Below are 27356 nucleotides of genomic sequence, written 5' to 3'. Positions count from 1 at the left end.
CAAAGCAGCACAGCAGCAGTTCCTTAGAAACAGGGTTCTGGTATTTGACCCTGCCCCGATCCCCCTATTCGTGGTACCAATATAAGAATGAAATCCTCGGCACGAAGTCTCCCTGCGTCCCCAACACCACTCACTGTCCCGCTCATTATTTGTAGGAGGCAGATGAGGAAGAACAGGGAGCTATTCCCCCATCAGCTCCTATCCATCAGGAGTCAGTCAACCCAGGAGTCTCTCCTGTGGCATATTATGCTGTCCTCAGGTGTTTACAGTGGTATGTGGACCCCCCCCCCATGCCGCGCCCATCCCACTGGGTATACTGGACTCCATGGGTCGTATGCCCCACACAAGGGGGAAACTGCCTGCCCCGGCCATACCCAGCACACAGTGGTATCAGAAGAAGAGGAGGAAGAACTGCCACCCCTGCAGGGGACATCACCTACCCACTTGTCATCATTGTCCACAGAGGACACCTTTATGCCTCCTTCCCTTAATATAGGGGATGATTTCAAACTGTTCCATGGCTTATTTGAGAGGGTGGCCCTCTCTGGCCATCTCCCTTGAGGAGGTCCCTGTGATACAGCATGGGCTAGTGAATTTCTTTGCATACATCTGCTTCGTTTAAAAAAAAAAGAAGTGCCCTTCACATGACTGAGGCACTGATGGACTCTGTAAGGGTCATTCTATGGAGTCCTGCGACTGCTCCTCCAGCCGGCGGAAGGTCTGACAGGAGATGTGTACCAACAAAGGGCATCGACTTTGTATCCGGCGCCTAATTTCTTAGTGATAGACGCAGTCCAGTGGTGTGCCATGCAGTAGCCCTGAAACACAACTCATGGTAAGGACTGGAAAGAACTTGATCAGTTTTGGCAATAAGGCTTATTCCATGGCTACCCCTCACCTCTGCATAGCCAACTATGCGACATTACTAACAAAACTATACGAACGACACAAAAATGTCTGAATTGATTAATTTTATCGCCAAGACAAGGGAGAAAAATTCACAGCACTTGATTCTGAGGACAGGGCTGCAACATCTGCGTTGATGGTGGTTGTAATGAGAAGTTCATGGCTCTATCTTTCTTGCTTCCCCAAAGAGGTGCAATTCATGGTGGAAGACTTGCCAGCCCAAATTATTCACCAAAAAGACAGATGACTCATTCCACTCACGAGCAACTCTAAGATCTTTGGGAGCCTATAACCCCAAACCTAAGAGGAAACAGAGGAATTACTTACATCCCAATGATACCACCAGCCAATGTATTCACAACAGCAGTGATTTGACTCACAGGGTCGCAGACACAGGCCCTGAGTGGACAACAATCTGTTTCTCAAGTTGCTGTATCCCAACCATCAACTTCCCCTAACAAGAACTCTAGTGGATGGAGACCAATGCTCGACCTCCCAGAATTCAACAAGGTTATCAGAAACACAATGATTCAAGATGGTCACACTATACACTAAAAGTGACTGCCTGCTAAAACCCAGCAGATAGCATTGCAAGCCACCGAAGAGGTGGTAACTCTCTTCACGACTCTGGGCTTCCTAATAAATACTGACCAGCCCACCCTAGCAACAGTGCAAGAGCTGGACTTCATTGGGGCCCACCTCAACTCTGTCGAGGTTATAGCCTCACTACCAAGACAACATTCTTTCACCCTCACCAGCCTCATACCCACTGCATGAAATAAGCCCACAGCTATCTGCCAGGACTTGCCCCCAACTCCTTGACCACATGGCAGCCACAGCATTTGCTGTCAGACACACCAGATTAAACATCTGTTGCCTACAAGGAAGGCTGCATATCAACTTTGTTCCACACAGGCACAGTATAAACCACCCCACGATATCGGGCAAAATAAAGGACCCCTTTCTCTGGCAGGCAAAACTGACCAACGTATGCACGGGGGCCTCCTTCATTCAGAACACAAATGCCTCACTCCTGGGATGTGGAGCACACCTGCACCCACATTCTACGTAGGGCCACTGGTCCCCTGTGGAATTCCTTTGACATATAAACCTATGTGGAAGAAGAAAATGTGCCAAATGTGCCAGCTAAAGTAGCATACAACCAGAGATCCACTTCCAACTCTGAGCAGACATAGTTTGGCCCCAGACTCATTCTGCTATAGCGGCAAATAGTCTAGGTGATTTTCTGATGGGTTTTGTCCTTTGCAGGTAAAACACCAGTGCTTGTCACATGTTGAGGAAATAATGTCTCCTCTCCTCACAACACATGGGCTTCAGAAAAAACACAGGTAAATGAATTTGACTGGCTTATGTGAAAATCTGAAGCATCTTAGGAGAGACTTTTGGGTGTAGTCATAGCAAGACTTTGTTTTTATGGAATAGTGTGTATGGAGGACCAGCTGTTAGGGTCCTGAGTTTGCCTACCCTTCTGGCCAATGTAATGGCAATGAGGAAGGCAATCCTTGACAGGAGGGACGGAGAACATGTAGCTAGTGGTTCAAAGGGTTGCCTTAGTGAGTGCTGAAAGTACTAAAGTAAGGTCCCAGTGAGGAGCTGGTTTCTTCACTGGAGGGAAGGTTCTAATGAGATCCTTCAAGAATCTGTTTGTTACTGGGTGAATAAAAATTGAGTACCCATCCATTGATAGGTGACAGGTGGACCTGCAGGGAGTTCAGGGAACATTTTGTTGTTTTGAGCAAAAGAATATTGTGTAGAATAACATGAATAGCCACTGCTGCTGGAGATGTATGCTTTTGCTGGGCCCAGATACCAGAAACATTTCACTTGGCTAAGTTGCATTTTCTGGTGGGGTCCTTTCTGTTCTTAAGGGTAGTTTACATGGCTTCAGAGCAGGGACATTCTGGGCTTGATGCCTAGCCAAATACCAAACAAGGAGATGAAATGTTGTGGTGTTGGGATGCTGGACCCTGCCACTCTCCTAGGTCAAGAAATACATGAAGGACTGAAGGTTGATCAGCAGGCAGGATGACCTTCATAGAAAACTTGGAAACCAGAACTGCCTGGGTTGTCTGGGGGTAATGAGAATTACTCGTGCCTTATCCTGTTGAATCTTCTGTTGGATTTGAGACAGTAGTGCAATGTGAAGGCATGATTCAAGGCATTAGGAGAACATTGTCTCTGGACTGCTGCCTTTGAGCTCACCTGGAGCAGAAAATGCTGCATTTCCTATTTGTCTGACAGGTAAACAAGTCCAAAGTGGGGCATTCCCCCTCAGAGAAAATTTTACACAATTCGGTAGTGAGCATGTTCCACTCATGAGCGATATTGAAATATCTGCTGAGGTTGTCTACCAATGAATCCTGTGTTCTTGGAAGGTACATTACTGATAGAGTGATCTGGTTTCTGATGCACCAGTTTCATAAAGTGACCACTTCTACGCAGAGAGGGCTAGTTCTTGCTCCTCCTTGCTTGTTTATGTTACAGTTATGTTGTGTGATTTGAATACGCGATGAAAGCAAACAAATGGTAGAAAGGCTTTGCAAACTTTTTGGGCTGCCTTGAGCCCCTGAAGATTGATGTGCCTTCTCCTTGGGGTGTCCAAAGAGCCCTGTGACTGTCCATAATGATCATCTTGTCTGGTGTTGGGGGAGAAGAATGGAGCACTCATACATACTCTTTTGGTATCTTTCCTACCATGTTAGTGAGGACTTGACCTTGGTGGGAGTTGTTACTATGGTATTCCTATTGTGTTTGATTGGTGTGTATAATGTTCACAGCCAAGCCTGCAGACAGCAAAGGTGAAATCTGGCGAACCGTTCAATGTAAATGTGTGAAGCCATGTGTCCCGGGAGAGAGAGGCAAAGCCAAATTGATATTTGAGGGTTTCACATAATCTGGTCTATCAGGTTGCTTAGGGACTGGAATCTGATGGCTGGGAGATAAACCCTTGCCCAGATTGAATCTAGGGTCACTACTATGAATTCTATAGTCTGCGATGGAGTTGGGATAAACTTTTCTAAACTCCCACAGATTAGGGAATATGAGAGCTAAAGCATCAAGGAGGTTGACATGAGGGCTTCTTTGTGGCAAGCCAATCGTCCAGATAAGAAAAGACAGTGAAACGGCTCTGTCCGAATTGCCCTGCTGCTACAGTAACTCCTCACTTAAAGTCATCCCAGTTAACGTTGTTTCATTGCTGATCCATTAGAGAACATGCTCATTTATAATGTCTGTTGTGTCCACTGCTTGAAGAAAGAGCAGCCCGTTGGAGCTAGCTGGTGGGGACTTGGAACCAGGGTGGACCGGCAGCCCCCCGTCAGCTCCCTGCTCCCCTAAGTTCCCTGTGCTGCAGCTATCCAGCAGGCTATCAATTGCTGGTAGTTCAGCTGTCCCTCCCCACACTGCCATGTGCTGCTCTTGCCCTCTGCCTTGGAGCTGCTCCTGGGAGCCTCCCGCTTGCTGTGCGGGGGTGGGGGGAAGGAAGCAAAGGGGGGAGTCTAGTGTCAGGGTGCCCCCCCGCTTCTGCCCCCAACTTACTCCATCTCCATAGAGTGGGGGGGGTGGGAGTGTGTGGACATGACAGGTCTTGGGACAGAAGGAGCGTGCTGGCAGCAGCTGCTGTCTCAACTTGATGGTCTACTTAAAAGGGCAATGTACTTACAGTGGGGTCAGTGTACTTAAAGGGGTTATGCACATCTCTCTCACACACAGGGTGTGTGTCTCTATCTGTCTGCTATGCTGTCTCCCCTCCCTCCATTTTTGCTGTCTTGTAGAGTGTGTGGCTACACTAACAACATGTTAACTCTTGAGGGCTCAGCTGTTCTAGTTCACCATTTAGTAGTAAGGCATTCCCTGGGAAATATCCCACCCTCTTACTTCATCACCTCAACCAAGCTTAACAATCATCATTGCTGTGTACAGTATTGTTTAAAACTGTGTGTGTGCGTGCGCAGTCGGTCTTTTGCCTGGTGAAAAAAATGTCCCTGAAACTTAAGACACTCCCCTCCCTTTACATTAATTCTCATGGGGAAATTGGATTTGTTTAACATCATTTCACTTAAAAGCGCATTTTACGGAACATAACTACAATGTTAAGCAAGGCGTTACTGTACTAGAAACACTGTGGTTGCTAGGCCAAATGGGAATACTCTGTTTTAAAAGTGGTTGGTTGGTGCCCACCATAAACCTGAGGAACCTTCTTTGGGTAGGATGAATGCCCATGTGAAAGTAAACATCTTTCATAGCGAAAGTTGTGACCCGTGTGTCCCATTTCCTTAGAATGGTATTATTGAGGCCACCAGAATCATACAAAGACTCAGTTTACAAATAAAGATGCTGTTAGCGGAGATTGAGAATGGGTAACCCTTTTTTGGTACTAGGATATATGGCTAATAGACTCCCCCCCCTTTTCTTGATGTTATAGGAATATCTGCTCTATAGCTTGCTGTTGAGGTATTCTATCTCCTGATGGAAGATCTCCTCATGAGAATGGTCACTGAAAAGGGGCAGGAGAGGTATTTTCATTTCGGAGGGGATAGGGAGATAAACTATTGTGTAATTGGAATGGATGATATATAAGGCTAAGATTGTCACAGAGGTCATGGGTTCTGTGACATTTTCTGCTTCAACCCAGGATGGCAGGGCGGGAGCTCTCAGCTGACAGGGGCCCTGGAGCTCTGAGCCACAGCTCCTAGCTACCACCATGGAGGCCCCCCACAGCTTGCAGGTGTCTAGACCTCCCCCTTCTTCCCTCCTGCAGCAGGGTCAGGCTCAGCCCCATTTTGTCAGTTATTCTTAGTAAAAACTAGGGACAGGTCACTGGCTTCAGGAAATTTTTGTTTATTGCCCATGACCCGTCCTGACTTTTACTAAAAATATCCATGACAAACTCTTAACTTTAATAATATCCAATACCAATTTGTCTGTTGTTATTGCACTCCAGGTGCGGAAAAAGAATGCTAGGAGCCATCAAAGGATATGTGGGGTTGGTTGGGATGGCAAAACTAGTGGTTTGCAGCTCCTGAGTGTCCTGTCAAAAATTATATTTTAGCTTGGGGGAGGTAGTGTGAGATGGAGTTGTTGATGCAGGAAGAGCAGTATATCATAATTTTTGTAAGCTGTCTTTCACAAAGCAGTTCATAGGACTGCTGGTGGAAGAACTGTTGCATTACAGGCCTTGGTTTGTAGGATGTTAGTGGTATTTCTTCTTTGGGACAGGTATATATATTCTCAGGGAGCAGGGGATTGCCCTGGAGTCCTTTAGACAATGCAAGGACTCATCAGTGTTTGTGTTGAAATGGTTGGCCTCATCAAAGGGCAAATCCTCAACCGTGTTCTGGACCTCTCAGGGGAATGAGACACAGTGCCTCACAATGGTAGTTGCCATTGACTTTGGTGCTGTGTCTGCTGCATTAACCACGGATTGTAATGGTGTCCTAGCCCCCAATTTGCCACCCTTGATCAGGGCCTGGTATTTGGCCCTATTGTCTTGGGGTAGCTTGTCCATGAAATCGAGATACTTTGAATAGTTCAGGCAATCACACTTAGCCACAAGTGCCTGATACTTTGATAGTCTAAACTGAAGATAAGTAGATATCAAAACGTTCTTCCCCAACAAATCTAGACACCGGAGCAGGTGGCTGCCTAGATCTCATTTAGGTAGACTGAACAACCAAGGAGCTCAGTGCCACTAGAATTCTACTAGAATTATTTGAGAGGGTCAACAAGCATGCAGACAAAGGAGATATGGTTATTTAGATTTTCAGAAAGCTTTTGACAAAGTCCTTCACCAAAGGTTCTTAAGCAAAATAAGTAGTCATGGGGTAAGAGGGAATGTTCTCTCATGGATTCATAACTGGTTAAAAGATAGGCAACAAAGGGTAGGAACAAATGGTCAGTTTTCAGACAGGAGAGAGATAAATAGTGGTGTGCCCTAGAGATCTGTACTGGGCCCAGTCCTATTTAACATATTCATAAACGATCTGAAAAAAGGGGTAAACAGTGAAGTGGTAAAATTTGCAGATGATACAAAACTGCTCAAGAGAGTTAAGTCCCAGGCAGACTGTGAAGAGCTACAAAAGGATCTCAAAACTGGATGACTAGGCAATAAAATGGCAGATGAAATTTCATGTTAATAAATGCAAAGTAATGAACATTGGAAAACATGATCCTAACTATACATATACAATTATGGGCTCTAAATTAGCTGTTACCACTCAAGAAAGAGATCTTGGAGTCATTGTGGATAGTTCTCTGAAATCATCCTCTCAATGTGCAGCGGCAGTCAAAAAAGCAACAAGAATGTTGGAAATCATCAAGAAAGAGATAGATATAAGACAGAAAATATCATATTTCCTGTATATAAATCCATGGTATGCCCACACCTTGAATACTGCATGCAGATGCGGTCATGCTATCTCAAAAAAGATATATTGGAATTGAAAAAGGTTCAGAAAAGGGCAACAAAAATGATTACGGGTATAGAGCGGCTTCCATATGAGGAGAGATTAGTAAGACTGGGACTTTTCACCTTGGAAAAGAGGCGACTAAGGAGGATATGATAGAGGTTTATAAAATGATGAGTGGTATAGAGAAAGTAAAGAAGGAAGTGTTATTTACTCCTCCTCATAATATAAGTACAAGGGGCCACCAAATGAAATGAATAGGTAGCAGGTTTAAAACAAACACAAAAGTATTTTTTCATGCAACACACTGTCAACGTCTGGAACTCCTTGTCAGAAGGTGTTGTGAAGGCCAATACTATAATGGGGTTCAAAAGGGAGTTAGATAGTTTCATGGAAGATAGGTCCATCAATGGCTATTAGCCAGGATGGGCAGAAATGGTGTCCCTAGCCTCTGTTTGCCAGAAGCTGTGACTGGGTGACAGGGCATGGATCACTTGATGATAACCTATCTGTTCATTCTCTTTGGGACATCTAGCATTGGCCACTGTCAGAGACAGGATACTGGGCTTGATGGACCTTTGGTCTGACCCAGTATGGCCATTCTTATGCCACATGAGTAAAAAGAAATTCTACTCCTTTAGCCAGGACGAAGTAGTGCTTCTCAGCCCTCTTTGGGGTGGGGGTACATTTAGCTGATGTATGGCACACATCTCTGGCAATTTCCAGTATGTCCTCATTTACTTGAAGTGCTGTGCAGCTGGACCCTATAGGTTTCAGAATGTCTAGAAGTTTGTGTCGTGTAGGCTGGACATCATCTAAGAAAGATCTGGAGCTCCCAGGCACCCTGCATAATAGCTCCCAAAATTGTTACAGTGTCTGGAGGAGATTGAGATGCTGGGGTGGCTGTTTCATCAGGAGATAAGGATAGCCTTGCTAGTTCCAGGAGAAGTGGTTTGTAGTCTCTCTGTTCTGTGGGATCAAGTGGAAGTTCTGGCTGTTCCCTAGGAGGGAAGGTATGGATCACACCCACCCTGTGTGCCATGAGTATGGGTCCCATGATCTGCAATATGGCAAGTAAGAGAGGTTGAAGAGGGTCCCTGAGGCATGGTACCACTGCCTGAGGGAAATCTCTTGATGCAAAGTTATACCAGGAGGCTTTCAACTTCCTGCCTGAGCTGATGTCCTTCAGAGGAGATGACAACAGTTCCTCCTGTCACTGATTCTGCTGGAGCCAGGCCCATCAGAGTGAAGCTGTGACTGGTAGTGGGGATGAGGGATAAACTTCCCTCATAGCTCACGTCCCTTGATGGAGTCAAGGTCGCTCTGCCTGTACCAACGGACAAATATTGTGCTGATGATGTACAGGGTAGTGGTGGTACCATCAGTGGTTGAAGTTCCTGGTGGGTATTCTTCACTTGTACTGTTGGCTCCCAGTTTTTGGACTTGAGTGGTATGGTTAGCATCGGTGAAGGAGGTGCAGAGTCTGATACTGATGGAACTCTGCTCTTATGAGCCTTTTTATCATGGCTCTTAGACTTACAACATTCTGAATACCTGAGGGCTTAGCACAAAGACGTAGTTGACTTGGGCAGGGTTGATTCAGTTCTCTCTAGAGTAGATATGGAGAGCTTTCCCTACCTTCCCAATGAGACCCTGAGAGTGAGTCCATGGGTGTATATACCCTCACTCTTAACTCAGACCTCAGGGTAGGAGGCATACTTCTTGCTGATTCTAGCCAATGCACAGGGATGTGGATCCCCTGGCTTGGGTCACAGCCACATAGCCTTCTGCAGGAGGTGCTTTTAAAGCTGGAATTCCCACGCTTGGCAGGTGCAGCTAAGGAAGGAGTGACAAATACTGCACCTGGCAGAGATATGCACTAGTAAAGGCATTGGTAGTGGTAGTCACTGACTGAGAAGCAGCAGGAACAGGCAGCAGTTTTTAAAGTCTGGTGTTCTGGGCATAGTGTGATACTCATATTGGGGTCCTGGGGGAAGAGATGTTCCTTGGTGTGAGGACTCTAACTTCCCTTCCTATAATACTATTAAAATTAATTGAAAATTGTTTACTGAAGCTATCTATACTAAGGAAACAATGGAGATTACTTACCTGTAACTGGAGATTCAAGATGTGTTGTCCCTATTTGTTTTCTATATGAGGCTTCACTTATGCACAATGCACTTGAAGTCAGAGATTTGTAGTAAGTAGTGTCCATTGCTCCGTGTGTGTGCAGTTGCTCTTCACATGCTCTGAATGGATGATATATGGGGCAGTGCGCATCAACGCATTTCCAATTCCTTCTCTTACCATGAATCCAGTTGTGATCGACAGCAGAGGGGGATGGAGGGTGGATAATGGAAGAGACAGGGACCATATCTCTCAGAACCTCCAGTTACAGGTAAGTGACCTCATTTCTTCTTCTAGTGATGGTCCCTAAGTGTATTGCACACGTGGGACATAAGCAGTAGTCAGACAGGAGGTGGGTGTGAGGATGCAGATAGCATGGATGTCTGAAATTCTGCCATTCCCAAAGCTGTATATGCAGTAGAGGTTTGAACCAATCCAAAATGTTTTGTGAAAGCATGGACAAAGCTTCTACATATACCTAGTAGAGGTACATCTCATAGAGATCCTGTAGAGGTTGCTTGTACTCTGGTAAAGTGGTCTCTTACCCCCTCAGCAGGTTGGAGCTGGGCGTGCTTCAGGCTAGTTGGCAACAAAGAATGATGCAGCCAGAGATCCATTTAGAGAGGCTATGTGCAGGTAATGCATGATCTGTTGATCACTCTGCTACAATGATAAATAGTCTAGGTGTTTTCTTAATTGCTTTCGTTCACTGCAGACAGAACGCCAGCGCCTATTGGATGTCTACAGAACAATGCCTTCTCTCATCAGAAGCATGAGGTTTTGGGAAAAGTACTGGTAAGCAGATGGTTTAATTTTGTGAGAAACTCAGAAGTTATTTTAGGAATGAATTTTGGATGGAAGTGAAGAGATACCTTCTCTTTATGAAAAGTGGTATATACTTGGAGCTGCCACAAGGGCTCTGATTTTTCTCTGGGCTGTACATAAAGGTTGGCTTGGCAGAATTCACACCCTATTACTACTGTAAAAATCTTTGTACAAGGTATGCCTTGTATCATTTGAAATTTGCTGGTCAGTATTGTCCTAATAAAATGTGTGGTAACATTGTATGTGAAGTTATAAGATTTCCCTGTATATTAATGCATGTTCCAGACCCCACAGTTCTACCCACGCAGAAGTCAGGTCTGTCTTGAAGGAATATGTGCTTGCCTTAATTTGCATTTAAGCAGGAAACAGGGTCATGAAGCACTGAGAGAAAACAAAAGGAATTCAAACTGGTGAAAAAAAACAAACCAGCGGGGAACATTCTTCCATGTAGACTTTGTCTCCTGGGTCTCAAATGGAAATATTTTTCCAGAGAGGGACTGAAACTATAAAAAGGAGGTACAAACACTCCAAAGACACTCATTTCTCTCTCTCTCTCTCTCTCCCCCTCTCCCTGCCCATCACATTCTCTGCACATAAGAAGATAAAAGAAAACAGCTGTTGGAAAGTTTGGTCAGTAACTTTTATGTCTCATTATTTATACTCTTTTTGTAGTTAATAAACTTTTATTGTTCTATCTAATCCAGTGAGTTTTAGTTGAAGTATTTGGATAACCATTTAAGGTAATAAAGTGGCATATTGTTCCCTTAAAGGAATAATGGGATTAATATAGTTGTACTGTCCGGAAGAGGGCTGGGAGTACATGACATACATTTCTGGGGGGTGGGGGGGAATCTGGGACTGGGGGTATGTTGGGGTTATCATGCAGTATAACCAAGGCTGGTGAGAGCCAGGGTGTAGCTGGCAAACTGCAGTTATATAGACACGCAGGGTGTGGCTTGTGGGAGCTACTTCAGCAAGGCATTTTAAGACTCCAAGGTTGCAGGGCAGGGGTAACACAGCCGCCCACTAGTCTAGATTGTATCCCCGTATGTCACAGGCTCCAGCTCATTAACCCTTATGGCTGATGTGATGATGACTAGAAAGGCAACTTTGAGAGGTGGGACATAGCACATATGGCTATTGGTTTGAAGGGAGGTCTGTTAAATACTGAAAGGAAAAGATCAAAATCCCATTGTAGTGTTGGTATCATCACCAGTGCGAAAGTTCAGAGTCGTCTCTTCAGGAATTGAGTTGAGTGAAGATAGTATGGGCCTCAGGTGGTGAATGAAAGCCACTGATTGCTGCAAGGTGGACCCATAAGGAGCTTATGATTAAAGCCAGATGTCTTAAGGGTGAGTAGGTAGTATAAAATGACAGGAATCCCTGTGGATTCTGGAGACAACTGTGCTGTTGTGACAAAGAGAAATGTCTCTTTTTGGCCAGATACCATCTCTTGGTAGAATCTGTGCTGCTTTGGTTCAGAGTGGATTGGACAGATATCAAATACAAGCATTCTCTACCTGATGCCTATCTGAATACCAGGCCATGAGTTGTAGAGGGCCTGGGTTGGGATGCCTGGTTATATCAGTAGATCTGGAAGTGGTTGGATGCTGATGGGAGGATGGATTGAAATCCTTAGTAGGTCCAAGAACCAGAACTGAAGATGACCTGAGCTTTGTCATGACAAATCTTTTGCAGAGCTTGTGGCAGAATCATAGATTAGGGTTCGAAGAGACCTGAGCAGGTCATCTAGTCCAACCCCCTGCTCAAGGCAGGACCAACCCCAACTACATCATCCCAGCCAAGACTTTGTCAAGCCAGGCCTTAAAAACCTCTAAGGATGGAGATTCCACCACCTCCCTAGGTAACCCATTCCAGTGCTTCACCACCCTCCTGGTGAAAAAGACGGTTACTCACCTTTGTAACTGTTGTTCTTCGAGATGTGTTGCTCATATCCATTCCAAATAGGTGTGCGTGCGCCGCGTGCACGTTTGTAGGAAGATTTTTACCCTAGCAACACCTGGTGGGTTGGCTGGGCGCCCCCTGGCGTGGCGCCGCTATGGCACCGAATATATACCCCTGCTGATTCCTGCCGAAGTGCCTGGGGAATTCATCTGCGATAAGTGCAAGATTTGCAAGTCGTTTAAGCCGCGGACAAAAAGGCAGGACTTTCGGTGCGCACAGTCCGCGCCGTGAGAAGTGCCTTGTGGCACCGGAGAGCGCTGGCACCGCGAAGATTCCCGTCCCAGCCGCCCCGGCCAGAAGCCAGCTCGCACCGCTCCCTCTCCCGCATGCCAAAAAGCTAAAAGTTCTGCGGTCAATATCTGCACCACGTCTGAGCAGCACCGAAACCCAAAAAAATTCCTAATCCAACCTAGACCTCCCAATGCAACTGAGACAATCTCCTTGTCTGTCATCTGCCACCACTGAGAACAGCTGGACTCCATTCTCCTAAAGTAGCTGAAGGCTGCTATCAATTCCCCCTCCCCTTCTCTTCGCAGACTAAAGCCCAGTTCCCTCAGCCTCTCACATAAGTCATGTGCCCAGTCCCTAATCATTTTCATTGCTCTGCGATGCTCTCCAATTTGTCCACATCCTTTCTGTAGTGCGGCCCTAACACTGGACGCCGCAGGGCATTGTATATGTTCTTTATCACACTTGAAATCTCTAACATATGATTCTGAGATTAGATTTTCGACCCTTATCTATATAGTATTTCTTAACTACTAAGTACAGTTGCGCTGTTGCGAAAGTGTGATGCAACATTCCTGCTTGCAGGGATATATCGCCTCTCACGAGCACACTATGTACCAAATGAACTGGCCATAGATCAGTCATTACTTTGAGCTAGTACAGCTCTCACACTAGTTAGACACATCAATATTGTGAGCGTGCATAGTTCGGGTAGACTTATAGTTGTATCCAAGTAGACGGACTAATGATATCTGCATCTAGTGTATTAGTTATCAACGAGCTGAATTCACATCTATGCATAGCCTCTTCTGTGCATTCCCCTGGTCTCAGATTTGTTATCAGTTCCCTCATAACTCTTTGCAGCAGAATTTGTCGACTGTGAGAGTCGATCATGTGAGTAATTCCTAAGTACTGCGTACTCTGGCAAGACTTTTATGCATACGTTTCTCTAGTTCACTCTCACTCTTCAATCAATGTTTATCCTTAATATATGCTCTGAACAGCCATTATCGACACTATGGCATCCTCAAGGCGGAGCGCCCGACATAGTTACCTTCTATCTCATCCTACTGTGAGAAAGCATGACCTTTGTTTTCTCACGTGTGTTCTGTGGAGCACCGATTCCTCGCACATCTGTGAGAAATCTTACTTACCTCCGTATGTACACGAACTGACTTGAGAGCGTTACTCAAGTATATTATGCCTTAAGAATTTTTGTCAAAGGTTTTCTGCAAGTCCACAGTACACTACATTAGTTCTCTACCGCGAATGAGCCTTTACTCCTATCCGCGATAAGATGAAACACAGATCATCGACGTCGGCTCGACTTCGCGCAGATTGAGAATGTTCATAGATAGCACGTGCTGATCGCAAGCGATCTGAGGACCTGAAGCAAAAATCGAAGGTGATAGAGAGGCGCACTGTTTCTTACTCACGATATGTGTTCAGTTTGAGTGCTCTTGTCCTGAGCTACACTAGATAGTCCAAATTCTCTACTTGCTTGAGCGCACCTGGGCCCTGACTCCGTCTGCACCTCAGTTCTTCTACCACGCCCGTGTTCGGTCGTTGGAACAGTGTGAGCGCGGCTTAGCTTTGAATCTCCACTGTCCCTAGCTATTCACTCGTTCTATGTATTATTGTGTATATAGTTTAGTATTAATAGTTTTGTAGTTAAATACTTTAATATAGGGTTCATGAGGGTGGGGATTTAGCCCTCTTTCCCTCTCCCCGGTGCTCCAGGCCCATGCCTGCGTTCCACAGGGTTTTCCCAAACCGTGCTCGCCCTGCCGGTGGCCCGATGCCAATGGGAAAGACCCTCTGAACTCCTGCCTAAAGTGCCTGGGGAATTCCATCTGCAGTAAGTGCAAGATTTGCAAGTCGTTAAGCCGCGGACAAAAAGGAGCAGGACTTTCGGTGCGCACAGTCCGCGCGGTGAGAAGTGCTTGTGGCACCGGAGAGCGCTGGCACCGCGAAGACATCCCGGTCCCGCCGCCACCGCCTAGAAGCCAGCTCGGCACCGCTCCCTCTCCCGCATGCCAAAAAGCTAAAAGTTCCTGCGGCTCATATCTGCACACATCTGAGCAGCACGAAACCCATAATATTTCCTATATCCAACCTGAACCTCCTCCAATGCAACTTGAGACAATTCTCCTTGTCTGTCATCTGCCACACTGAGAACAGCTGAGCTCCATTCTCCTCAAGTAGCTGAGAAAGCTTTGCTTACAGTACTCAGATGTGGCCTCACCAGTGCTGAACAGAGGGGAATAATCACTTCCCTTGATCTCCTGGCAAAGCTCCTACTAGTGCAGCCCAATATGCCATTAGCCACCTTGGCAATAAGGGGACATTGTTGACTCATATGCAGCATCTCGTCCACTGTAATCCCCAGGCCCTTTTCTGTAGCACTGCCGCTTAGCTAGTCGGTCCCCAGCCTGTAGGAGTGCATGAGATTCTTCTGTTCTAAGTGCAGGACTCTGCACTTGTCCTTGTTGAACCCCATTAGATTTCTTTTGGCTCAATCCTCCAATTTATCTAGGTCACTCTGGACCCTATCCCTACCCTCCAACATCTCTACTTCTCCCCCTATCTTAATGTCATCCGCAAGCTTGCTGAGGGTACAATCCATCCCATCATCCAGACCATTAACGAAGATGTTGAACAAAACCAGTCCCAGGACTGGCCCCAGGGGCACTCCGCTTGACACCAGCTGCCAACTAGACATCAATATTAGTGGGATGGGAGAAAAGGCATCTCTGAGGTACATCTGAAAACATGGGTTTTTTATCCATGAAAGCTTATGCCCAAATAAATCTGTTAGTCTTTAAGGTGCCACTGGACTCGTTTTTGTGGATACAGACTAACATGGCTACCCCTCTGATATCTGAGGTGGTCCATGCAAGGTAGCAGAAGGGCATTTCCCTTTGAGCCCCAGCCCAGAGCTGCTCTGGAGCACTATAGGAAGAGTTTCCTGTTCGCCTGTGAGACAGAGGTTCTAAGACAGTGTTTCACACAGGGTAAAAAAAATCTCATTTGGGATGGAATCATGAATCTCCTATTGGTGGGTCTACGGACAACTGTCTGTGCACCTGGTAGGTACACTGCCAAAAGAGTTTTGTGGTTTCTGATGCACCCATTAACACAGCTTCCATACAGAAAGGAAGGAATCTTGTTCTCCATGTTTATGTAGAAGACAGTCATCATGTTGTCTGACATTAACTGGATATATTGAGATGAAATGAGTGGAAAGAATGCAGTGCGGACTAGATGGATGACCCTTAATTCCAGTAGATTTATATACATCCTGGTCTCTTAAGGGGTCCAGGAGCCTTGTGCAATGTGATTGTCCATGTGGACTGCCCAACTTAAGAGGGAAGCATCTGTGATGATAGTTGCTTCACCTATGGATGGGAGAAAAGGAACTCCCACCTGAATGTTTTTTGTGGGTTGCCCACCATACAAGAGAAGGTGTGACATTGGCCAGGATTATTATTCTGCCATTTATGTTCTCTGGTGAGTAGTCGGACTGAAACCAGGTGCGTAGGCAGTGGAAGTGGAGCCTGGCAAACATTATGTGGGTGCATGAGGCCATCTAGCCTAGAAGGGAAAGGCAGACCCTTACTGTAGTCTGAAGGTGACCTGTTTTATCAAATTACTCATGGCATGAAATCTCTCCATCAGGAGGTAGGCTCTTGTGGTAGTTGAGTCCAGGGTCATGCCTATAAAATCTGTGATCCTTGTGGGAATCAAAGTGGACTTCTCTTCATTGATGCAGATTCCAAGGGAAGATAATAGGTTGAGTAGGAATAAGGTTCCCAACTCAACGACTTTGCTGGATCTGTCTGGCAAGAGCCAGTCGCTGAGATATGGAAAGCAGGTAAAGCAGTTTCTTCTCATCTAAGCCACCACTGCTGAAAGGACTTTTGTAAAGATCCTTGCTGCCAGAACTAGTTGAAATGGGAGGACTCTGAATTGGTAATGGTTTTGCCTAAGGAGGAACCTGAGGAACCTCCTGTAGGATGGTTGAATGTCTGTCAAAGTAAGTGTCTTTCATGTAGATGTGAATCATGTTCCCTCTTCCAGAGAAGGGATTATTGATGTGAATGTAACCATGCAGAATTTTAATGTTCCAAAGAGAATGCGTCTCCATCCTTTGTTCTTTTTGGAGATTAAGAAATAAGGGGAAAACCCTTTCCCTAGATGTTGAGGTGGCACTCATTCTACAGCTTCTTGATGGAGAAGAGTCCATCTCCTGATGTAGGATTTCCTTGAGAGATTGGTCCCTGAAAAGGAGCAGGGAAGGGGGTTTGTAGGTAGGAGGTGACAAACTCAGTTAAATAGCTAGAATGAATAATCTCCTGCATCCACTTGTCTGTTGTTGCTGCCCTCCAGTTTTGGAGAAGTGGGCATTAAAAACAAGGGGGGCAGAATAATGAGACGTCAACAAAGGAGCATGGATCTCAAATGTCCCATTAAAAAAAATTCTTGATTGAGGAGGGTGGAGGATGAGCTGTAGGTATCAAAGAAGTTGTGTATATCTGTCTCTGTACCCTCTGTTGTTTGCAGGGTAATTTGTGACAGCGCTGATGGTGAAACATTGGAGGAAACTGTGTTGGCCTGTGTGATGTTATCTGATTAAAATATGACTATATAGATCATTGTTACAACCACTATTACATATTTGCAACAAATCTTGTACAAAATGTGATATGTAAGGTATCTATGAAAAAGTTATGATTTTCTGGTTATGATTATGCTATCTGAATATATGTATCATTTTTCTATTTGAAGTTGGGTAAAAAAATGGTGTCCCTAGCCTCTGTTCATCAGAGGATGGAGATGGATGGCAGGAGAGAGATCACTTGATCATTGCCTGTTAGCTTCACTCCTTCTGGGGCACCTGGCATTGGCCACTGTCGGTAGACAGATACTGGGCTAGATGGACCTTTGGTCTGACCCAGTACTGCCGTTCTTATGTTCTTATGTTCTGAATATGGCTCTAATACCTGGATTTCAAATGTTTGCTCCTGGGGTAACACCCATGAAGTAGCTAGCCAGCACATCTTGGAGGGACTATTCAAATTGAGTGGCCCCTCAAAAGGATACTTAACTCACAATGGATCATGGGAAATGCTCATCTACACTGAGTGGGCTGTCATGCAAACATGCTGTCTGAAACATAGGTAATGGCGTCCTGCAAGATTGAGCAAAATTGGGCATGAACATGTGACTCGCCCATGTGACTCAAAACACTATCTGGTCACCTGTGATTCTCCACTACTTGTGCTGAGGTTTTTCTTTGAAACAATGGGTTTCCTGCCACATGGCAGAGGATATAAATAGCCCTGGAACCCATCCATTTTGCCTGTGTCCTGTTCAAATCTCTGGATTGTGGACTTACACTAATGGGATAATTCTAATCAAGGGACTGAGGTCCTTCCAATGATTTGGAAGCAACCAGAGACTTATTAAGCTAGCAGTTTATTCCATCACTGCTACAAGCCTAAACCAAGAACTTTGCATTTATTATATGTATTTGAGTCCTTTAACCACTTTTAACTCTCACTCTTCTTTTTCTTTTTATAAATAACCCTTTATATTTTAAATAGTAAAGGATTGGCATCAGCATGTATTTTGGGTAAGATCTGAGTTATATATTGACGTGGGTGTGTGGCTGGTCCTTTGGTATCAGAAGAATCTATTATTTGATGAGACTGGTTATAAAGAACCACTCATCTCTAAATCCAGTATTTTTGGTGGTGACATAAGAACTGGACTGCCCAAGGAAACTGCTTTTATGACTTCTTGTTAGCCAGTGTGGTGAAACAGAAGTTTACTTTTGTTGCTGGTTTGGTATATCCTATGGGAATTAGCCATGGGGTGTATCTGCCCTATTTCTCAGCAGTTCATCCTAAATTTGGCATCCTCAGTTGTGACTCACTGAGGCACAATTACAGCCTGTACGCTTGTTTCTGGTGCTTACTTTTTGGGGGAGGAGTATAGATGCCCAGCGAATGAAGTGGTTGTTCGAGTCCTTAAAAGAGTAAAAAGATTCTGTCTTTTCATTAAACAAGTTAATTTGATCAAAGTGCTGGTGTTCGGTGGTACTTTGTATCTGCCCAGAAAAACCTGAGGACTGTAACTAGGATTCCCTCTTCCAAACAATTGGAGTAGTCTTCCCTCTGTAAGCAGTATCAGCAGCATCCACTGCTGCCTGAAGATGTTTTGGCCACGAGTTTATATCCTCATCAATTTGGTTCTGGAACTGGGCCCTATTGTCTTGTGGGATTTGTCTTTTTAAGTCCAAAATCTTCACATAATTGGTGGAATTGTATTTTGCTTACAGGGCCTGGTAGATAGCAATTGAAATTGAAGTCTTGTTAAGGAGAAACTTTTCTTCATAGGAGCTGGAGGCATTTGGTACACCTGTCTGAAGGTGTCATTTTGGAGTGTTGGAACCTCAATCTCTGGCTGCTTGTACCATCAGGAAATTGGGTGCTGTGTGTGAGAACAAGAAAGAACACTGCTCCTTTAGATGGTAAAAAGTAGTGCTTCTTAGCCTTTTTTGGGATAGGAGCACATAAGGCTGAAGTGTGCCCCACTATGCTGGCTGGAACCATAATTGCCTTGTTGACCAGCAGAGCCACTCAACTAGAACCCAAGAGTTGCAAAATGTCCAGTAGTCAATGCTGAGCTCTTGGAGGACCTCTTTGAACTAGATCTGGAACCCAAATGCCACTCTAAGAGTGCCTGATTTTAGCCTGTGATCATCAGGCAGAGATGGTAAAGACAGGGTGAGCACCTCATCTGGGGAGGACGAGATAGCGACTGGAACCATTAGATCGGTCTCAACTTTCTCCTCCTCCTACTTAGATAGAAGTTGGTGTCAGGTAAGACAGGGTACAAAGGATTCATGCAGAGCCAAGGTGCCTAGAATAAGGACCCCCCCCGGGAGCCACAGTAGTGCCAGTATGCGAGGTCCATGAGTTTGGGGTTCCCAATGTCATGGGGTCCACTCCATCTCTCATGGATCTTCTGTCCAGGTTTGCTTCCCTATGTAATGGTAGAGGTTCATCTGGGTCTGCTGACTCATCCAATGAAAGGGCTGGTTCCCAACAGACTGTCATAACTATCTGTACCAATAGGTAACCAGAGGTAACTATAGGTAACCAGAGTTCGCAGCTGGGAAAAGAGATTGGCCCTGTGTCTTTGTGATGGTTTCTTCCTTCAGTGTAACAATATCTCCAAATAAAATCAGAGCTGAGAGGACTGAAGAGAGGGAGAGCAAAAATGTCCTCTGAGGAGATATAGGTCTCAGACCATCTTAGGATGCAGGTGGCAGCTGTTGGATCCAACACTTCCAGTATGGCTGTTCTTAACCCAGAGTCAGACCAAAGGTCCATCCAGCCCAGTATTCTGTCCTCCGACAGTGGCCAATCCCAGGTGCCCCAGAGAAAATGAATGGAACAGGTCATCATCAGGTGATCCATCCCATCACTCATTCCCAGCTTCTGGCAAACAGAGGCTAGGGACACCATTCCTGCCCATCCTGGGTAATAGTCATTGATGGATCTATCCTCCATTAACTTATCTAGTTCTTTTTTGAACCCTGTTATAGTTTTGGCCTTCACAACATCCTCTGGCAAGGAATTCTACAGGTTGACTGTAAGTTGTTTGAAAAAATACTTCCTTTGTTGACCCCCTCATTCTTGTTATGAGTAAATAACACTTCCTTATTTACCTTCTGTGCACCCGTCATGATTTTATAGACCTCGATCATATCCCCCCTTAGTCATCTCTTTTCCAGGCTGAAAAGTCCCAGTTTTATTAATCTCTCCTCACATGGAATCTGTTCCGTAACCCTAATTATTTTTGTTGCCCTTTTCTGTACTGTTTCCAATTCCAATATATCTTTTTTGAGATGGGGCGTCCACATGTGCATGCAGTATTTAAGATGTCAGCGTACCATGGATTTATATAGAGGCAATATGATATTTTCTGTCTTACTATCTATTGCTGTCCTAATGATTCCCAACATTGTTAGCTTTTCTGACTGCCACTGTGCACTGAGTGGATGTTTTCAGAGAACTATCCACAATGACTCCAAGATCTTTTTCTTGAGTGGGTAACAGCTAATTTAGACCCCATTATTTTATATGTATAGCTGAGATTTTTTCCCAATGTGCATTACTTTGCATTGAGTTTCATGTGCCATATTGTAGTCCAGTCAGCCAGTTTTGTGAGATCCCTTTGTAACTCTTCAATCTGCTGTGGACTTAACTATCTTGAGTAGTTTTGTATCATCTGCAATTTTTGCCACCTGTTTACCCTTTTTTCCTAATCATTTATGAATATATTGAATAGTACTGGTCCCATGGAGACACTATTTATCTCTCTCCAAACTGACCATTTATTCCTACCCTTTGTTTCCTATCTTTTAACCAGTTACCGATCCATGAGTGAGGACCTTCCCTCTTATCCCATGACAGTTTACTTTGCTTAAGAGCCTTTGGTGAGGGACCTTGTCAAAGGCTTTCTGGAAATCTAAGTACACTATATCCACTGGATCCCCCTTGTCCACATGCTTTTGACTCCCTCTAAGAATTCTAGTAGATTGGTGAGGCATGATTTCCCTTTACAAAAACCAGGTTCTCTCTTCCCCAACAAATCACGTTCATCTGTAAAAGCAGCAAAGAATCCTGTGGCACCTTATAGACTAACAGACGTATTGGAGCATGAGCTTTCGTGGGTGAATACGCACTTCGTCAGATGCATCCGACGAAGTGGGTATTCGCCCACGAAAGCTCGTGCTCCAATACATCTGTTAGTCTATAAGGTGCCACAGGACTCTTTGCTGCTTTTACAAATCCAGGCTAACACGGCTACCCCTCTGATACATGTTCATCTATGTGTCTGATAATTCTGTTCTTTACTACAGTTTCAACCAATTTGCCTGGTACTGAAGTTAGGTTTACCAGCCTGTAATTGCTGGAATCACCTCTGGAGCCTTTTTAAAAAATTGGCCTCACATTAGCTATTCTCCAGTCATTCGGTACAGAAGCTGATTTAAATGATAGGTTACATACTACAGTTAGTAGTTCTGCAATTTCACATTTGAATTCCTTTAGAACTCTTGAGTTCTGAAGGATCTGAGACACTGAGTGTGGCGTGAGGTCTGAGGGTGAATTGATTCTATCAGGTTGCCAAAAAAATCTGAAATCTGTCTAGAGAGAGGTAAGTTTTTTCTGGAAGCTGCTCCTATGAAATCTGTAGTCCTTGTAGGAGTCAAAGTGGACTTTCTTTATTTACACAGACCTCCAAATGATATCTGAAGATGGAGTACAAATATGGTTGCTGACTGGCCCTCTTGGCTTGATTTGCCTGTTCCTAGCCCGGCATCCACATACAGGAAGACTGGTAGCTATTGCATCTCAGCTGGGCTACCACCACAGAGAAGACTTTCATGAAGACCATGGGTACTCTCACCAGCCTGACTTGGAATACTCTGAACTGACTGCACTCTTGTCCTACCATGAATCTGTGAAACCTTTTGTGGGAGTGGTGAATATCCATATGAAAGTAAACATTTCATGTCAAGGGTCATGATCCCTGTGTTCTGCTCCAGGGAGGGAATTACTGATGGCAGTGTTATCATGAAAATCTTGCAAATAATTACATTTAGTTGAATAGACTGAGGATTGGTCTCCATCCTCCATTTTTCTTAGGAACTGTGAAATATGGAGAGTAGAACCCCTTTGGTTGGGGTGATATGTGGTCTAGGGTCCCTCTCTGATGTAGAGTTGTCCTCCTGATGAAGGATCTCCTATTGAGAGGGGGCCAGGAAGGGAGTTTGTGGAGGGGAGGTGAGAAACTCAATTGTGTAGCCAGAGATGATGATCTCTAGTACTCATCTGTTGGTGTCATCACCCTCTTGTTGAGTGTGTAAAGTGATTAAGGCACCCACCAAGATGAAGGGCAACACTGCATGGCACCCATAAGTACACAGTCCTTGGGTGTCCTATCAAAAGAGAAACCCTTGGCTGGGACTGGTAGAGGTCAAAGCTGCTGCGCAACCCTTTGTCATTTGATGGTAGTTTGTAAAGATGATAGAGAGAAAATGCTGGGCAGAGGGAAGGTCTAGGTATGTCTGTCTGCTTGTAGCTGTTTTTCTTTGGGGCTGGTTGTAAATGCCTAGAGAAAGGAGTGTGTGTAGTGACTTTATTCTCATTGAAGAGATTAAATTCATCAAAGGGGAAAATCACTCAAGAATACTCTGGATCTCCCTGCAGAACTCCAAACAATGAAGCCACATGGCTCTAGTTGGGTTGTCAGCTGTGTCCCTGGTGTCCAAAGTGATGTCTTAGACACCAACCTGTTTTCTTCAGTGAGGGCTTTGTATGTTGAGAGAGTAAAGCTGCTGTTCTTCCTTTGAAGTGTGGCGTCTGGGAAAGAAGGTAAACAGATCTATGGATTGGTTGAGGTAGAAGCAAGAAACCATTGTCAGTAGAAATCTGGGATGCCAGTTCAGTGAGACTTTGTCCTGATGGAATGTGGAGAAAGGGTGATTTACTATCAATCAGTTTGCCAACTGTTCCTGCAGAGGTAATAGTGATGAGGAAAGTGAGAGGGAACAGGAGGCCAGAGGTTCAAAGGCTGAGCTCATCAATGCGGTAAGGACAAGGTTGAGGTCCAAGGAGCAACAGGCTGCATATAAGGCCCTTCCAGTATCAGGCAGTCAAAGGGTGAGTGAAAACTGAATGTCCCTCCATAGGAGGTTGCAAAGCGCTGATAGCAGCTACGTGCACTTTGCTGGAGCTGAGAAAGCTCTGAAGACTTCAGATGGGAAATAATCTAAGAGCATTGGGATGGTAGGCCCAGGAAGTGAAACATGTCCACTGGGGTTGGTGACAATCCAAGCCTTGCCAAGTTACTAAAAGCCCTTACTTGTTTTTGTCACTGACTGAGAAAGGACAGGGCAGGAGGTTTTCTAGTTTTTACAACTTTCTCTATTGGAAATAGTTTTTACATTATTAAAAACAGACAACTTCTACTGGACCCAGAATTCTCTCTCAGCGCTGTATGGTCTGAGCTGGAAGTGAAGAGGGGTTAATCCATACCAGATGTTATGCCCTTTGGTTGGAGCATATGAGCAACTGTATGTTGACCAATGGATAATACTTGCTCCAAACCTCTTACCTCAGTTGCACAGAGCACATGCATACCCAGAAGTGCACTACACAGCTGGATCAGCACTCAAACAAGAATTAAGTTATTTCCTTCTTTAGGAAAGTGACTGCATTACCAACTTGGCCTGGAAGGAAATCCAGAAAACTGCAATTGTTATTTCAAGATTCGAAAAGGACAAGTGTGATGAGCTGACAAACTCAGTTGGTTAATCTATCATCAAACCTGGGCAAAACAATGGAAAACTGACATGGCATTCAGTTGAAAGGATAGAACTAATTAAAGCCAGTCAACCTGGTTGATGGAAAACAGCTCAAACACTTCATTTAATTATTGGTGAGATTACTGTGATACCTTTAACCACAGTTGTGAATCAGATGTCTTTGCAAGAGTGAGGATCCTGCAGTCTTTGAACTGGCTTTCTTTTCCCTTATCTGTAAGTGTTCTGATCTCTGCGTGGATTTAATAAAGTCTAAATGCTATAGATAAATCATCTGAAGCTATGAAAAGCAGCTCGTGTGTTACCATATCTATTCATCCTGTAGAAGTGAGAGTAAGAAAATTCTCCCATAGTCAGGCTACATCTATAGTGGGAGCCGTGATTCCCCGGTTGCTGTACAGATATTCACAACGGCTCTCAGCAAGGTAATGCAAGGATAAATAGCAGTGGAGTCTTGGTAGCACTTGTACATATGTACTTGGTCCAGTTCACCTGTGCTGCCACTGCTACTGCTTGTGCTACATTGCTTTTTATACTCACTTAAAGACATGCAGGTGAGCTGGGGAAATAATACCCCTTGTAGCATAATCATAGCCTGGAGGAGCAGAGTTCATTTTCCAGTGATGCAGAGAAAGCCACACTGGAGCCATCTTTCATGGAAAGGGGGAAGAGAAGAAATGTAGCCTCTGCCCTTTGTCCATAGGAGTGGTCTCTTGTTTGATTCGTGTTAAGGGATATTTCCTACTCTTAGTCAAGTTAAATTTGTAAATGTCAGCTAGTTTTTAACACATTAAACAATGTAAAAAAGTTTCTAATGTGAAAGTATGAAACGTTTATCAGAATGACAACTCATTCAAAGCTGATGCCATCTGTAGTTTTGTCTTTTGCTGGAGCAGATTGCTAATATGGCCAGAGTAACTATTTGACTTTATTTTTAGTAGTTTCAGGTCAGAAAATTCCATCACCATCTATTCATTCTCCTCCCCTCCTCCAAACATAAGTAGGAATAGCAACAGGTAGCAATTTTACTTTTATATTTGGTCTAACTTGCAATGAGCCTGTGACTAGAGTTGGTGTTTTTATAAACTCTTTACAGTAAAAGGCCAAGGCAACTGCAAATTCCATGCTATGGAAACTTTCCCCTTTAGGACTACATTTACCTAACCCAACTCTTCCATATACTAAATATTGAAGCTCTCTGAATTCATCTAATAAACACCTGAAACACTTTACACACATCAATTTCCATAAGCCATCATATGACAACTAACCACCTAACTGTACGTTGTGACAGGATCAACAGGCTGCAAACAGGAACTGTGGGACAGCTATGTCCCTTTAACTCTCCAACCTGGGCTCTCTCTCACAATGCTTTGTCAGTGACAAGCAGAAAATCTCTCCAGGGACTGTTATCACTCAGCCAGCAGCATGCAGAGGCAAACCAATCTAAGTGGCATGAATGCTCTCCCAGCCAATCATGAACCATACATAGGGAAACTAACAAATCTTCCCCAACCCCAAGCCTTACACCCCAGTGATATATCATTTTACACTGCTCAAGACCTTCTCTTGAATAGTTCAAGCTTATTAATTAGTATGCCACTTCATCAAAGGAAAGGGAACATGCAGCACCCTTTGTAATCTGAGCAGATTCCCCCAGTACTTTAGACAAACTTGCTGGTAAGGGTAAAACAAGTTTACTGACCACAGAAAATAGGTTTTTTTAGGTGGCAGACATAAGTTGAGAAAAAGAGAACACATTTTAAATGCTAAACTTTTACACTAAGACTATATCTACACTACAGTCTTTACAGTGATACAGATGTGCCGCTGTAAAATCTCCCTTGTAGCTGCTCTTTGCCAGCACGAGAGCTCACCTGCCAGCATAATTAAACCAACCCCACTGAGCCATATTAGCTATGTCTGCCAGGGGTCTGTCTGTTTTCACACCCCTGATAAACAAAAGTAGTAGCATAGACAAAGCCTAAGCAAAAGTTGAATCTGCTTTTCTCACTCCACTGGATGTTTCAGGTAAGTTGCAGTTCTTAAAACAGTCTGAGTTTCCTTCTCAGACTTTGTCTTCCCAGGATTCTTGTTGCCTTCAGCATATGTCGGGGAGGAGAGAGGTCATCTCATGATATCATTGTCCCTTATTTTATACTCTTAGTCCATGTCCCTGGAAAGAAATTGGCCCAGGCATGCCTTGCTGAGTCAGAGAGTTGAACAATCCTAATTGTGTGGTTCTTGTGTAACTGTCTCTTATTGAATTGTAGATTTCTTGTTTACCATATTGATCAACTGTAGTTTTAACACCCCTTTGGGTGTGGGTCACCACCCTCAGCCACTGGACAGCTAGCAGTGGACGAGTCCCAAACTCTCAACATACTTCAACCACAACCATACAGCAAAATCTCATAACTTCATACACAAAAGCGATGCACAGAGTTTGACAGAACAATGAGTTTCAGCAGATATGGTATCTTACATGGCATGCTTTTTATGAAATATCACGATATACAAATGATGAATATGGGGGTTACAGGGTGCTACTTTGAGATTAGCATGTAACAATTTATTCCAGACTTTGTATATCAGCAGGTGTCAAGTTTGCAGATTTTGCTGCAATTTCCATTAATTTTACCACATGTAACTCCCAGCCTTTTCCTGATAATAAGAACTGATGGTGTCATTTAACTTAGTTATTTCTCTATCTTGGAGAAACCCCATAAATGCAGTTCAGTCATATGAGAAGTTAAACCTGTCTTGGGTTATAATGTCTACAGACTTGAAAATCCGGTTATCAATACTATGAATAGAGATCTAACAGAACTTTCCATGCTTATAGCCCCCACATCATAAATCAAAAAGTTATAAATCATTGCTGATTCAGCACTAATGTTTCATTTGAAAAAAAACTGGCTTTTTTTGTGTGTGTGTGGAGGATGCTGATAGTGACAGACATGCTTTCGCTCTCTCTCCTTCACACTGGGAGAACAGTATGTTTGATGCTCAATGCTCTGCACAGTATTTCTCAGGGTGAAGATGAAATTGACTTCAATGCTTTTTTCCAACCTGCAAAATAATACATATTTTAAGTATAAACCTTTCCAGGTGAATAGTCACTATCTGGCTGCTCTCCATCATTTTACAAATAACTTACAATTTCCTCACTCTTCACCATCATTGCAGTACTATTTTAATATGTAGCATCTGTTCAGAAGCAAAACAGAATAGGCCTTAAGCATGATGATCATTTCTGCTCTGTGAATTGAGCTGCAGAGGATGCCAATCATTATTTTGAAGATACTATTTTTCTACAAAGTCTTCCTTTAATTCACTTGCAGTAGTGGAAGGAAGTATCAAAACATTTAATTTCACCTTGAAAAATTAATTAGAACTGGCTTAGATCTGAGTATTATACCAGAGCAGTTTTCAGACCAAGGGTCTTAAAAAGGATGATGAGGAAAAAAACCCAAACA

At 44.2% G+C, this 27356-nt stretch overlaps 1 protein-coding gene across 3 annotated transcripts in view; it reads right to left on the bottom strand.

Moving 5' to 3' along the window:
• Nucleotides 1-956: 956 nt before the first annotated feature.
• The window catches only part of PSPC1 (paraspeckle component 1), a 121788-nt gene continuing 95388 nt past the window's right edge, over nt 957-27356 (bottom strand). Inside the window, exons 8-9 of one of the 3 annotated variants that reach the window (XR_012655048.1) lie at nt 25892-26949; nt 957-1206 (exon numbers count right to left, since the gene is read on the bottom strand). Coding sequence is in view for 1 of the 3 variants with exons in the window: in XM_032787198.2 (XP_032643089.1) it covers nt 1135-1206 (72 nt within the window). In the remaining 2 variants the exon portion in view is untranslated. Of the gene's footprint in view, nt 1207-25891; nt 26950-27356 lie in introns of those variants that run through there. The other 2 variants (XM_032787198.2, XR_012655049.1) reach the window with 2 other exon arrangements.

The sequence above is a fragment of the Chelonoidis abingdonii genome, chromosome 1 (genome assembly GCF_003597395.2).
Source record: "Chelonoidis abingdonii isolate Lonesome George chromosome 1, CheloAbing_2.0, whole genome shotgun sequence".
Classification (NCBI taxonomy): domain Eukaryota; kingdom Metazoa; phylum Chordata; order Testudines; family Testudinidae; genus Chelonoidis; species Chelonoidis abingdonii.
The sequence above is the reverse complement of the archived record's forward strand: the minus strand, read 5'-3'. Positions and strand labels throughout refer to the sequence as shown.